At 43.6% G+C, this 12,389-nt stretch overlaps 1 protein-coding gene across 1 annotated transcript in view; it reads left to right on the forward strand.

Annotated features, from left to right (window-relative positions):
* ARFGEF1 (ARF guanine nucleotide exchange factor 1) overlaps window positions 1-12,389 on the forward strand; it is a 972,411-nt gene that overhangs the window by 668,849 nt on the left and 291,173 nt on the right. Inside the window, exon 23 of the mRNA XM_078687191.1 lies at window positions 2,601-2,691. Within this exon, the coding sequence (XP_078543317.1) occupies window positions 2,601-2,691 (91 nt within the window). The remainder of the gene's footprint in view (window positions 1-2,600; window positions 2,692-12,389) is intronic.

Raw genomic sequence — 12,389 nt, forward strand, 5'->3', positions numbered from 1 at the left:
CGAACGCAAATTTATCCAATGTGCCTTCTTTATTATGTTGGTTTGGTTTGTCTTTGGCCATGTTGATAGAGAGCCTAGCAGTTTCAAGGCATCTGTCTTTCAAAGGACTATCTCCGCCTGTATATGTCCCCACTTCTCTTTATGGCTGACATGGTGCATGCCCGGTAGTGAAGATCTTCCGGCAGTCAGCCACACCCCTGCCTCCTCACCCGGGCCAACAGGAAGTGTCACCACAGAGCTCGGGTCTCTCTGCTGTAGTGGAGTGCCGAAATGAAGTTGGGTTCAGCCAGGGATGCCGATGTGCATCAGCCAACTGGTGCCCCCCACCTGTTGGCATGCTAGAGCCAAGCCCAGGTTACCATGCTTCAGTTTGGCAACAGGCTTGGTCTCTTCGGCCTCAGTTCCAGGGCGCATGGGACCTCTCAAAACCAGTCTCGAGTCAGTCACCCCCCAGACAGCTCCCAGGGCTTTTTTGTTATCTGAAGTAGGGGTGGGTGGAATTTGCGTAGTCGCGCTACGCAAAGCTCCGCAAAACGGTTAAAAATCTCAGCGAGCATGCAAAAGTTCCACGAACATATGGAATTGCTTGTTCTGCCCGTTCGTGATGCTCTTTTCCTGTTCACAAACGCTGTTTGTGTGCTTGGGGAGAAATATCTTGCGAACACGCATTTTGAAAGCACAAACAAGCAAAAAATTCAGCGAAGCCGCGGATCGCAAAATTATTGGCAATTCTGCGTTATCCTCGGAATGCAAAATTATCCAAATTCCACAAGCGGAACAGAATTTACCGCCCAGGCCTAATCTGGAGCTCAAACAGCCTTCTCCTGGTTTCACCAAATTCAAGAAAGAGAAATCTCGCACCTGCTCCTTCTACGGAAATGCCCCCAGAATCTGGAATGCTCTTCCACAAGACGTATGTGAAAATCAGTCTCTCCCTCATTCAAGACAAATCTGAAACTCCTTCTCATGAACAAATATTTAAGCACACCCTCCTAAAGCTTTTGACAGCTCCTGCTGCCACTCACTGCCACTCACAAAGTTAAATCTAGCCTCAGAACCATTCTCTTGGGGAAAACCCTTATGCCTCCACAAAGAGTTCTGTAGCTACCCATGGAATATCTCACCCATTCAGTTGTGTTGCACGTCACAGATCACTATCAACTATTGGTCTTATCTATGTCTACTTATTCCCCGGGTAGCCTGTGCAATTGGATTTATGCTTCGTTAAAATATTATATACATATATAGATACTCTGTGTTCTACCTCAACAATAGTTCAGATAAGGTTCCTAATGCCTTCTTTTACTTTGTTTTCACATGCCACTGCAGAATGTTAATCATTGGCCTTATGTTTGTTTACTTACTCCACATGTAACTCAATGCAAATGTTTCTAAGTATTGTTAAATCTTTATATATCTATTTATGCTGTTGCTACCTCAAGAATGTATCAGGCACTGACCCTCATACATTCATTTATTTTGCTTGCGTACTGCTTCTGTGTTAAGTTTAACCAAATTAGTACTGATACTGCACGCTATGAAAACAATTTCATAAACTATCTCTACCTCAGAAATGCCTAGACATTTCACCTAAGTACCGCCAGGATGTCTTTATGCCTACCCCAATAGGTACCGCTACTATGCACTTCTAAAACAAACTAGACAGCAATTAACTGTCTCTACCTCAGGAGTGAATTGCTACTGATCCTTAGACCTGTATCATCTTTGTATTGCTATTTTGATGACAAACGGGCCGCGCAGAGCTGATTTAGTTTGCAACTGCCATCTTAGATGGTCAAACACCCCCCTCCCCCAATGTTAACACTTGTGTATGCTGGAGTTCCCAAGAAGTCTCCCTCTCTCTGAGATGCATTCTGCCTTGAGAGTAACACAGGACTTCTGTATGCTTTCCCATGTTACATCTCCTGCCCGAGCTCTGAAGATCTGGACACAAGTCATTCTAGTGGCTCCAGATTGAGCTAGGAGTATGTGGTAACTAGAACCTTTGGACTTTAGCATCTGTTCTCCATTAGGCTGCAGCTGCTTGATAATCTTCTGTTGCAGTAGCAGGGCAGGGCCCTGCACCTGAAACCAGTCAATCTATACCTCCTTGTGTGGAGATTGAGGGATGACAATCGAATGCATATGATCTACCGCCACCGAGCCCCCCCAGTAATGACTTGATGCAGTACTTATAACACGGACCCGTTGTAGCCCAAGCTATCGTATATGTTACTGTTTGTTTCGCATTTGGCCCAAGAAGGCCTTGCAGGCTGTCACCTTTCAGACTTTTTTCTCTCACCATCCACAAAACAGCGGCTTTGTGAGGAATAGAACAATACAAAATGCATAAGTATTTATAAGGGACACATTCCAGTACAGATATGACAGCGATTTCTGTTTGAAGCACTATAATATGTTTTTAGCCTTTATTCAGTACTCGGAAAAAATAAACCTGACCGAATTTGGCAAAATGATTTGCCATTGTTGAGGTGAAAATCCAAATCAATTTGAAAAGCATGTTGTTTTCCTGCAAGTGTTTTACATGCACATTTTAACTCAATGTTCTTTTTTCTTTTCTTTTTGTAATGATGTGGAAGTTGGTGGAAACATGGACTGGAAGCAAATAGCAAGTATTCAAGAATCCATTGGGGAAACAAGTTCACAGAGCGTTGTTGTGGCTGTCGATAGGTAAAGTAATGTTATTTTTCATAGAACATTTTGTTTAAAATCAACAATTTTCAAAACCATATTACCAAATAGCAATTATAAATAACAAAGTGTAGAAATTACATCTTGTTGTGTATTGTTCCAGATAAAAGATGCACAATTTGCTACCTTCCTGTACTGTTGCAACAAAGGGTATCAATGATAATTGTACTTAAAAGTGATAAAGGTATATACGTAACTTTTCTTTTTAGTTATTGGTGCATACCTTATACTTTCTCTTTAAATATTTTTCACCATCATTACCTCGTCTAAATTCAGTTTAAATCTAATCATTGTGTAGCGTGCTTCAGTTTGAAAGTTTTAATACAGTAAGTAGAATGCTGGATTGCTTTGAGTATAATAATAACTAGCCTAAATGGTAGAGAATGTAATCGGAGATCAAATCATATTCTATTTTCGCAAGAGTCTGAGTTAGACAAGGCTAGCACATTGACTATGTTCTGCTTTGCTGCTGCTCCAGGTTCAGGTACATTCAAATATCCTATTCTGTGACTCTTAAATTTCACCATAATTCAAAATTATTAGTGGTGTTAGGTACGATAATGCAAAAGAAGTTGCCTAGAGAGAATTAAGTACCGTATCATAATACATTTTCTTGGTAATAAAGTGTCAATCTTGCCATTTTAAATTCCTCAAGAAATTTCTTCACTTTAATGCCAGAAAGACTGTACTCATTACGTTGAGAATAAATTATTGTATCAGCTTGTATGCGGGCTGGCGCAGATAGTCCAACATTCTGCAGCCAGAAAGGTGCTACAGCTTGCTAAACTGAGCTAACATCAGCATTTAAAGACTCGACTGGCTACCTGTACATAAAAGAATCTTGGTTACAACACTGTTGCTCAGACCCGATATATCTCACTGCCAGAATTAGCCACCACAAGACTCTGAGAACACTGAGATCTGCAAATGCAAATCTGCTGAAGCCTCCTTCAGACTTAAATCTCGAGGTGGAAAATCTTTCATGGTTATAGGCACCACGGCATGGAACCAATTACCAATGCATCTCCGATTTATAAACATGTAAGATGCTTTTAAAAAGACTTTACTCTGAAGACTTGGCTCTTCCAAGCCTCTGACGCACTCTGTCATGCCCTCATTTAAATCGTCCCATTTGTGCTCTGGACAAGGTCTACACTACTGCTTATTAGACCACCAGGATGGGCATTTTCAGTACTTCATATCTTTATTCTGCTGTTTCTTAGCACTGAAAGAATATGTGTTACCACTTCTCATTTCAAAACTATCCACTTTACTAACTTCAGACGGATGGAGGTCTAAGTGGGCCAATTAAGGATTTGAAGTTGTGAATTGCAGGTCCTTACTCAAAGTTAATGTCTCCACTGCAGTTCTCTATCATTGAATCTTCATTAATATTCCTAAATAGTATATTTCCTCATGTGGAATCCAAAATATATTTACAAAACAGAGGAATAGTTGTCTTCAATTTAGACAAAATGCTTGTGTGGAGGAAGCATTTTCTTTTAATAATACATTTGTCATACATTTCAAAAGTATAATAGTGGAATATAAATGATTTTTCACAAATATAGATGCCTTTATGCCTACAAGTTTTCATTTTCCTGTTTTCTAAAAAGAGAGCAAAAGAAAGACTACTGTTTCCATGCTCAGGCATCCTCTCATAGAGGAATAACTGCATTGTCACTTTGAGATGCCCTTAAATCTCAACAATCCCAGTATCCAGCACAGACTGAGGATTTGCATCTCATTTATTTTTTTCTGTCATTGTTAGAACCCTTGAACTAAGGATGTTAACTTTCATTTAGGTTCTCATAACATTGTGTTAGTGATTTAAATTTAGTTTTCAGTCTTTTACCACATTCTAGTTCTCTAAATGATTGTTCGAGGAATGTGTGGCTGTACATACACTTACTTAGCGTAAGTCCGCCTTCAGGAGTTGGGTACAGATGATTGCAAGTTATTTTTGTTCCAAGAAGTTTTTTCGAGTCACGAGGCTGTGTGACTCCTCCTCTCTGTGGTACTGCTCATGGGCATCAACTCCATTGTTTGATTGGTTTTTTTTTTCGCCCATGGGTTTGGACGTACTGTCTCGCGCTCCGGTTGGAGATCGTCTCGGGTTCCCTTTGGTTCACCTGCAGATTCCGTAATTCTACTGTATTGTCTTGTTCCTGTAGTTCTACATTCATCTCGAGCAAAGAAACAATCTGGTTTGTCGAATCTCTCTACTTGTCTCGACGCCCTTCAGGCCACACCCGGCTGAGCCTTTTCCCATTGATCAGCTCTAACTGAAAATGAGTTGCTGATGGAACAAATTCCATTCCGCTTCTGTCCGAACTGCTATTCAAAATACCCCCACACGACCTACAATCGGTCTCTAACTTATGCCTCTTTCCAGATCATCGAGAAGATACCTGTGAGGCCTACAAGTCCTTTCGGTCTAAAAAGACCCTTTGGGACCGACGTGTGCTGCGTCTAGAAATGCAGCGCAGAGACTACACACCAGATATCTTCGGCCAGTTGGAAGAGGAGGAAGAAGAGACGTCGGCAGTCATAGTGGAGTCTATCTCTATACAAAACTCCAGCTCAAAGTTGAACACCGAACAAAATATAGTTCACCTGGAGTCTTCCGAAGATTGTTGGACCGTGAGTACACTTGCCCCCAATCCGATGCCCAAGATATCAGCTCCAACCAGTAAAACTAATCACAATCCACCACTGCATAAATGCCATGGCAAGCACCGATCTATTGATTCGGATGCCCTGCCCTTGGGCTTGGCACCGAAACATTGGCCTACAGCAGGTGCCTCCACTTAAAAATACGCCTTGGAACCGATGCATTGAACTATAGCCTTGGTACAGAAAAACAAATAACACAGCTCTTCGGGTCCGACCACTCTGGCACCAAAAGCAAAACAGTGCAGGCACCAAATGTTATAAATCAGACCCAAAAAACCACCCGAGTCCATCCTTGAGATTATGCAAGAGCGTCTCGATCCGAGGCAAAAGACATTAGAAATTCAGCCCCGTACAAAGAAAATTGTTCTACAACTGGCAACACCTCTACCATCTAAAAGACAACTTTCTTTCGATGATGCCATTAACCCTCCTATTCAGCCTGATCAAAAGAACAAAATGAACATAGACACAAGCCCTTTACATGTACCTATTCCTCCAACTCTGTCATTACCACCCCCTACCTCCACTCCTCCACCTGCTTCACCACAACAGTCTGAGGAGGGTAACATAATACCTCACACACTTTCCCCCGTCAGTAAACCTACTGATATAGGAGAGGACACACATCCTGGGGATCTATGGAATGCCTATGACATAGACCCACAGGGCAATACAGACCCAAACCTCTTACCTACACGCCCATCCCCACCAGATGTTGCTTCAGCTTACCAAGATTTAATAGCCAGAGCAGCAGCATACCCCCAGGTGCCCTTACACAAGGACTCTATCAAGGATGATTTTCTCTTTTAGACCATGCTACTGCACAATTAGGCTCTCAATACTTGCCAATGCTTAAGGGAATTCTACATCACACTGATGATGTCTTGAAAGATTCAATGAGCGCTCAAATTATAACACCAAGGGTTGACATGAAAATGCAAGGAAGCTCCATCTGAACCCATTTTTCATTAGAGATCAGTTAATCCCTGACTCATTATTGGTGACCAATACAAGGAAAAGAGATATCTCCCGGATAACAGGGGATGCACTTCCCGCAGAAAAAGAATCAAAACTAATTGACACATCTCAAAAATGGGTTGCTGCCCAATCTGCTAATCATTGGTGAATTGCCAAGCCTTGTTAGCACGCTATGACAGGGCACATTAGGGCGAAATGAAGGGGCTCGTCCAGCATCCCCCAGAGGAGTATAAAAAGCAGAGGTATGAATTAGTTAACAAGGGTAAACTAAACACTCTTGGCTCCGTGTCTCTGCATTTAAAATCGAGGCCCAGCAAGCGGTCCTCAATCTCCTTTTTGACAAAGGGTATCCTTTTGGACCTCAAGTAGATGCAGCCCTGAAAAAAATGAAAAAGGACACCAATGGCGCAAAATCTATTGATGCTCTCCAATCTCCCTATTTTTGTTGGTCCTTTCATAGCTCCAACTTCAAAAAGAATGCCTGATCTGCATCAACAGGCACCTCGGGGACTTCATACAAAAACCAAGGTCAAACATCAACCTCTAGAGACTTCCACAGGGGTACTTAAAGAGGAACTGATTTCAAAGGCAGCAGACAAGGAACTGCTACCCAGACCGCAAACACAACCTCCAATCAATTATTGCCTCATAATTCCCCCCACCATCTAGCACCTGTCCGGGAACGTCTACAACAATTCTTCCCTGATCAGCAATCCATTAGTACAGATCAGTGGGTGTTGGACATTATCCAACATGGTTACTGACTGGAGCTCATCACAACTATTCCACCCCGCAAGCACAAACTTTCCAAACCAACACCAAGCTCTGCTCAAACAAGAGATAACAGCTCTCATACTCAAAGGAACCATAGAGCTAGTCCAACCTCAACATCAAGGAACAGGAGTTTATTCACTATACTTTCTCACTCCCAAAAAAAGACGGCTCACTTCGACCCATTCTTGACCTCAGGCCCCTAAATCACTACATTCTATCGGAACACTTCCACATGGTCACCCTTAAGGAAGTAATACCACTGCTACAAAAAGGCAACTTCCTGTCTGCATTAGACCTAAAGGATGCCTACTTTCATATACCCATCCATCCTGCTCATCACAAATGCCTACGGTTTGTCTTCCAGGGACAACACTATCAATACATAGTGCTTCCTTTCGGAGTCACCACTGCCCAACAGGTATTCACAAAATGCCTAGCAGTGATAGTGACACATCTGCACAGAGAAAACATTCAGGTATTTCTTTGCTTCGACGATTGGATTATAAAAGCCAACAGCTCCCACGTTTGCAGCCAACATACACAAAACATTAACCCCACTACATTTTCTAGGGTTTACCATCAACATACAAAAATTGCAACTCCAACCATTACAGATTCGACCGTCTTTAGGGGCCATACTAAATGCGCACTTGGGAATAGCATTACCAGATATAGCCAGAATATATATAATTCAAACACTAACCCAGCAGTTTTAAACCGGGCTTCAAATCACAACCAGGACAGTCAAGCACCTTTTAGGCATGATGGCATCCTGCATTGCAATAGTCCCACATGCCCTCCTACAAATGAGGCCGCTACAAGAAGGTCTCTCACATCAGTGGAATCAGTCACAGGGTCAACTACACAATCGAGTGTTGATAGACCGCCTCACACATCACTCTTTGCAGTGGTGGAACTCACAAAACCTGTCCAAGGAGTGGCCGGTTCTAGACCCAGTTCCCCAGGCCATTCTTACAGCGGATGCTTCTCTGACAGGTTGGGGAGCTCACTTTCAAAATCTTTCGATTCATGGTGTATGGGATCCTAAACACCAGGGTCTCCATATCAATTACCTAGAGTTTCAAGCGGTTCACCTAGCATTGAAAGCGTTCCTAACTCACCTAATAAACAATGTTGTACTGATCTAGACAGACAATATGATAACTGTGTACTATCTACAGAAACGGGGGGACCCACTCTACATTCATCCTGCTTAGCCCAGAACATCTGTCGCTTAGCCTCACATCACAACATTCATCTCCTAGCAGAACGCGTACCAGGGACAAGCAATCAACCTCCTTAGCAGGATGCAACAACACATCTACAAATGGGAACTCCACCCCAAAGTCCTCATGCCATGCTTTCACAAGTAGGGGTTTCCACAAATAGACCTGTTTGCAACCCTACAAAACATAAAATGCCCAAACTTCTCGTCCAGGTTCCCACACCCACTATGGAAGGGCAATGCTCTATGGATGAACTGGTCAGGGGTATTTACCTATGCTTTTCCACCTCTCCCACTACATATATTTGTGGTCAGAAAACTCAGGAAAACCTCCCTTTCCTGTTACTAATAGCTCCAACCTGGGCTTGTCAACCATGGTTCACCATACTACTGGAACGCTTACAAGTTCCACACAAGGAACTTCCCCTCAACCCAGACCTTCTCACACAGAACAATGGTGAAATCAGACATCCCAGTCCCAAGGAAATTAAGTTTGCCATATAGCTCCTGAAGTCGTAGAATTTGGGTATCTAAGCATGCCACAGCAGTGCATGGATATTCTTAAAGCTCTAAAACCTAGAACCAGAATGTGCTATTCTGCCAAATGGAAACGATGTATCTTTAACTGCTAGCGTCAAAAAGTAAACCCACTAAATGAGCCAGTACAAATGATCATTTGTTATCTCCTGCATCTCCAAAACTCAGGTCAAGCCTACTCTTCAACCCGCTTACACTTTGCAGCCAATCTACAAAACAGACAACATATATCTTTATTTAACATAACAGTCAATAAAGTGTTTATGGAAGGACTTAAATGAGTAATTCCAACCAAACTTGCACCAGCTTGGAATCTCCACATTGTTCTAACAAGGCTCACTGGGCCACCCTTTGAGACACTGCATTCCTGCCATCTCCAATACTTATCTTGGTAGGTAGCATTTTTAATAGCTATCACTTTACTCGGACGTGTCAGTGAGCTTCAGGCACTAACTTTAGAAGAACCATTCTTTCAGCTCCACAGAAACAAAGTTGGGCTCCGAACAAACCCAAAGTTCCTTCCCAAAGTAGTCTCAGCTTTCCATATAAATCAACCAATTGACTTCCTTGTCTTCTTTCCACAACCTGAAACCGTTACAGAGAGAGCTCTTCATGCTCTAGACGTAAAAAGAGCTTTAGCGTTCTATTTCGACTGAACCAAAACATTTAGGAAAATCAAGCAGTTTTTCATGGCTTTTTCATCTCCCCACACTGGAAACCCTCCAAACTTGCGATTTTTAGATGGATTGTCAAATGCAGTCAAACATGTTATGTTAAAGCTCAAATACATGTTCGAGGCATATGGGCTGCAGACCACACACTAGTGCATAGATCGCCATCTGGTGGTGGCCCCGGATGATTACACTTTGTTGTTGTCTTGGAAGAGTCTTTGTTTGGTAGACGACTCCTCCTGTAGAGCGTAGTGCGCATGGGCATCGACATCCATCTTCAGATTTTTTTTCCGCCATCGGGCTCGGATGTGTTTTTCGGTCAGTCCCGTTACCGATCTCCTTTCAACCTCCAGTCCTACATCATACCATTGGTATCGTCTTCGATCGTGATTACAGTTACCTGCGTCGAAGAAAGGCTTGCGCTTCTCGATTCCAGCGTTCGTCGGGGCAGTTGGGCCCAACTGCGCCATTGGGCCTTTGGCTCATGGAAAGAACACCCTTCAAGAAGTGCCCTCAGTGTGGACACTAATTCCCCCACACTGACCTACATGAGGTTTGCAGTCTGTGCTTGTCCCCAGAGCACGAGAGTCGAGATTGCCAGGCCTGCGCTTCGTTCCAGTCGAAGAAAACCATCAGAGACCGTCGAGCTCAGAGTCATGGCACAGTCCTCTTCATCGACACCAGACCTCATCATAGACGAGGCTCCAATCGATCTAGAGTCCGAAGAACAACAGCAGAACAACATTGTTTCCGAAGCAGAGGATTCAGCTTCTGGAGCCGAAGGACAATCAGAAGACGACGATCTTCTTCCTGCTGGTCAACAGGTCGTGAGTACAAGCGTCGACCCTGTTCACACCCCTTCTGGCTCGGCAGCGAAGAACCCAAAAAAGCCTCCAGTCGACTCAGGCTCGAGTCAGTCTGTCGGTCCCGATAAGCAAAAGGTCTTAAAACCAAAACTAATTCCGGCACCGAAGCAGCCCTCGGTACCAAAACCGGTCGAGCTGACAACAAGCTCAGCACCGAAGGCAGTTCCCAAGCCTATCGAACCGAAGACAACTCCGGTTCCGAAAAAAGTCGACCCGAAGCCCATCTCGGCTCCAAAACACACTTCGGCCCCAAAGGTCGACGATCCCAAACGGGCTTCGGGACCAATAATCCTGGATCCGAAAAGCTCCGATCCGAAAAAGAAACACAACACCAAGTCTTTGGATCCGAAACCAAGTTCTGCTCCAGAGACTGCAATGGGCACTGTAAAACCTTCCAAACAAGTCGGACCCAAACAAGACAAGTGAGCGCCAAAAAAGGATAGTTACACAGAAGAGCTTTTCCGCCCAGATCCGAAACAAAAGACTCTTCAAATTCATCCAAAGACTGGACATAATATTACAGTGCCTTAAAAGAGGAAAATGGACTCTCCCAAGCCACCTCCAGTTCCTCTAAAAAAAATGCACAATCTTCCCCCATAAGAATTCCTTCACCATTGCCAGAGATACCACTTGACATTTCTCCTGTGCACTCACCATCCACCACGCATAGTCCTATACCAGAGGATGATGATGATAAAAAGATTTATTCACAGGGGGTGAAAAGTGAGCAACACATAGATGACACAGATGACCCAGACAATATCCCTGGACCATCAGATGATCCCTGGGAAGATTATAATGCGCCAGATGCACCAGATCTGCCACAAGATGATGCATACCCTTCTAGACCATCTCCTCCAGATGACACTATTGGGTTTACACAGCTTATTCATAGAGCAGCCACTTTTCATGAGGTGGATTTACATACAGATCCAGTGAAAGAAGACTTCCTTATGGATACATTGCTGTCATCACACAAAACCACAACCACATTACCAATACTTAATGGAGTGGTAAGGCATGCACCAGAGGTATTCAAAGACCCTGTCAGAGCAAGGGTAATCAACCCCAGACTAGAAAAAAGTATAAAGCGGCTCCAACTGACCCAGCATACATCAAGGGTCAGCTGCCATTAGACTCATTAGTAGTCTCAAATGCGAGGAAAAGAGCTAACTCGCAGACAACAGGGGATGCCCCATCCCCTGATAAGGAGTCCAAGCTTTCTGATGCCTCAGGGAAACGCACCATCTCACAAGCAGCCAATGTCTGGAGAATTGCTAACACTCAAGCTTTGTTAGCAAGATATGATCGAGCTCATTATGATGAGCTCGAGACACTCATGCAACATTTGCCAGAACAATATAAAGCCAGGGCTTCTGACTTAATACATGAAGGCAAGGTCATTACCAATACCTCAATCTACTGTGCGTTAGATGCTGCGACACAGCCTCTAGAGCAATAAATACTGGAGTACTGTTACGTAGACATGCCTGGTTATGCATCTCTGGGTTCAAGCCAGAAGTACAGGCCAGTATCCTAAATCAACCTTTTGACCAGCAACATCTTTATGGTCCTACAATTGATAATGCACTAGAGAAAATGAAAAAAGAAACGGACACGGCAAAATCCATGGGAGCCTTACAAACTAAAACCCACCGAGCGTCCTTTCGTTGCTCCTCTTACAGGGGCGCCTCAAAAGGTTTTCAAACAGACAACACCTCCTCTTCTTATAAAGGGCCAACCCAAACCTCAACCAGTAGAGGTTATTACAGAGGAGGATATAGAGGTAACAACAATAAAGGTAGAGGCAGAGGCAACAACAAACGCAATGTCTCCACTCCCAAACAGTGACTTCCCTCCCATCCCCCCAGACCATTCCACTCCTGTCGAGGGGAGATTACAACAGTTCCTACCTGTCTGGAACTCCATCACCACAGACAAGTGGGTAAG

This window comes from Lissotriton helveticus, chromosome 4_1, assembly GCF_964261635.1.
Source record: "Lissotriton helveticus chromosome 4_1, aLisHel1.1, whole genome shotgun sequence".
Lineage (NCBI taxonomy): Eukaryota > Metazoa > Chordata > Amphibia > Caudata > Salamandridae > Lissotriton > Lissotriton helveticus.